Source organism: Dipodomys ordii, unplaced genomic scaffold (genome assembly GCF_000151885.1).
Source record: "Dipodomys ordii isolate 6190 unplaced genomic scaffold, Dord_2.0 Scaffold28, whole genome shotgun sequence".
In the NCBI taxonomy this organism is placed as follows: Eukaryota; Metazoa; Chordata; class Mammalia; order Rodentia; family Heteromyidae; genus Dipodomys; species Dipodomys ordii.
The window spans coordinates 15,585,407-15,588,234 of record NW_012267244.1 but is presented as its reverse complement, the minus strand read 5'-3'; the positions used below and the strand labels follow the sequence as shown (position 1 = coordinate 15,588,234).

General features: G+C 46.9%; 1 protein-coding gene across 1 annotated transcript in view; it reads right to left on the bottom strand.

The window, feature by feature from the left end:
• Naip (NLR family, apoptosis inhibitory protein) overlaps positions 1-2,828 on the bottom strand; it is a 68,003-nt gene that overhangs the window by 15,280 nt on the left and 49,895 nt on the right. Inside the window, 1 exon segment of the mRNA XM_013015826.1 lies at positions 381-2,559. Coding sequence (XP_012871280.1) covers positions 381-2,559 — 2,179 coding nt within the window.

The window sequence follows — 2,828 nt, the reverse complement described above, 5'->3', positions numbered from 1 at the left end:
AAAAAAAGAATCAAGCTGGGTGCCAGTGGCTCACACCTGTAATCCTAGCTACTCAGGAGGCTGAGATCTGAGGATCACAGTTCAAAGCCAGCCCAAGCATGAAAGTCTGTAAGACTCATCTCCAATAAACCACTCAGAAAACCAGAAGTGGCACTGTGGATCTGAAATGTTGAGGGACAGTGCCCAGGCCCAGAGTTCAAGTCCCACAACCAACCAAAAAAATCAGGTGCGATAGGTCATGCTGTAATACAAGGAGCCTTGAGAACATTTCAGGGACATGGCTCAAGCAGTAGACCAATTACCTAGCAAGCACAAGGCCTGAGTCTAAACCCTAGTACCACATACAAAAAAAAAGTTATCCAAAATATATTCAAGTATACCTTGCAGCTGGACCGTCTCTGAGATATCAAGAGACTCCAAGAAAGGCAGGCTGAGAAGCAGCTCTTGCTCTGCTGTACTGAGCTCAAAGCGGTCTATGGAACACCTGGTGACAGAGGTTCTGTGCTGCTCCAGGGCTGGGCGGATGCTTTCCAGGAAGCTGGTGCTGTTTGTTAAATGAAGTTCAATGCGTTGAGAAACTGAGAAAGCAGTCATGAGAACTCTGAGCATTTCCTGGTCGGCAGCATCCATATTGCTCACATGGACTTCCAGGAGAGGGATCTTGTGGGGTGGGGGAGACAGTTTCCAATAGCCTCCACAGAGCCTGGGAGCCTTAGTGAGTCTCCTACTCAGATGCTTGTGTATGGTCTCTTTTTTCTCAGCAATATTTTGCTCCCATTCCTTCATAGATTCAAAGGCAGCCGCATAGTCTGCATCTACGGCTGGTATCTGTGATTTGTCGTAACATCTTTCCAAGTCTGGCAAACATAGCCAGGGTGGTGGCTCCTTCCCATTTAGGGTGACTTTGATGCTCTTCAATACTAACAGGCTTTCTGGATAGTCAAAGAAGTACTCTGATGCAAGTTCTTCCAAACCCAGTGTCCTTCCTTGAAAGAACTGCAGGAAAAATAGAGAACATGTAGCCATCGTGCTGCTTTGACAAGCGACTTTTAAAGCAAGATCCAGTAATCGCAATGAAGCATATGCAAAGAAAGTCTCTGGATAGATTTTCCACATATCCCACATTAACTGCATGCATGGTGAACTTTCCAGCTGGATCTGCAGGTACTCATCTTTTTCGGATACACTCTCCAATGACTCGTTATGATCCACCAACTGAAGCAAATGAGATACCAATTTTGGTCCCACCTTTGTTGAAGGCTGGCTAGAGACATAAATCAAAAACTTCTTATAGAGGAATACAGCCTTCAAGGAGGAATTAATTTCTTTCAAATAAGAAACTCCCAACTCTTGCTCTTCCTGCCTATCTGAATCCAGGAGTTCAATCAGCTTCATCCCGGCAAGAAATTCTTGGAAAGCAGGATTTAAAAACCGATAGACTGGTCTTAATCTCTGGGCAGTGAACTTGCTCATGAAACACGTGGTTAGACTTCCATCTCCATCCAGTCCTGCTTCCCTGAGGTCATCAACATCAAACTCAAAGCGAGATGCAAAAAGCCCTTTCAAGGCTAGCTGACCACAGGAGGACACTGTTGCTTTGAGAGATTCATTGTTTGTTTGGTCCCTCGAGGAAAGATGTTCCATATAGGACTTGAAAACTGCCACATCATCAAAAAACAGGTGTAAAGGGTACTGAGACCAATTAGCCCAGATGGCTGCCACGAACAGTGGCGTCTTCAGAATTCCCTGTACATCTTGGTTTTTTTCAAAGTAAACATAAAACTTCAGCAGACGAATAAAATTATATGGGCAGAGTGTCCGTAATATATACACAGTGTTATAGAAGGGAAAATCTTGAATGTCAAGAACTGTATGGAGGTATTGGCGGATGTCCCGAGTTCTGTTTCTATGGGTCGCGATCAGTAAGCAGGTCCGTGATGTGTGGTTTCTGAGAATCATCTGTATGGCCTGTGGGATTGAGTACATTTCACTGTAGTCATCCAGAAGAAATAACACCTGGTTCTTGAACTGCTGGATGATGTTCCTTAGGCACTCTTCAGTAAGAGCATCTTCTTTGTCTAGGAGTTGGTCATGAATGATGTTGGCCAGCCCCCTGTCCTGTCCAGTAGGACGGAGGGAGAGGAAGAAGACCAGCTGGAACCTGTTCAGCAGCGGACAGCATCCTGATGCCCAGAGAAAAGCAATTTTCTTCAGGAAGACTGTCTTCCCGCTCCCCACTTCTCCCTCCACACACATGATGGAGTTTAGGTTGGCCAAGACCTCGGGCATCATCAGGGCTTCTTGGGCTGGGCTGCTGATATGCTTAGAAACAATGGACAGATCGCATCCCAGCAATCTGTCAGTGGGTTGATTGGGAGAAATCCCAAGCAAAGACATGTGGCGGAAACTAGCTTTGATGTAGGCTGCCCTCAGTTGTTCACTCAGTCTCTTTGCCTTCTGCAAGCACTGCGTTTCCCTTGGCGCTTCCTCTGTGGACAGAGAAAGAGAAGAAGCACAGCTGGATTCACACTCATGTCTCAGTCTTGTCGCTGCATGATTCTGCAGGACCTTCTGTCACCATCTGAGACCTCCAGTTTGGGACCTTCTCTTAGCTCTCTCAGCAAAATCATACCCAAGGGCTGGGAAGGTGGCTCAGCGGTAGAGCGGTTGCCTTGCATGCTCAAGGCCCTGGGTTCGATTTCTTAGCACCACATAAGCAAAAAGAAAAAAGCCGGAAATGGCGCTGTGGCTCAAGTGGTAGAGCACTAGCCTTGAGCTGAAGAGCTGAGGGACAGCGCCCAGGCCCAGAGTTCAGGCCCCATGACCGG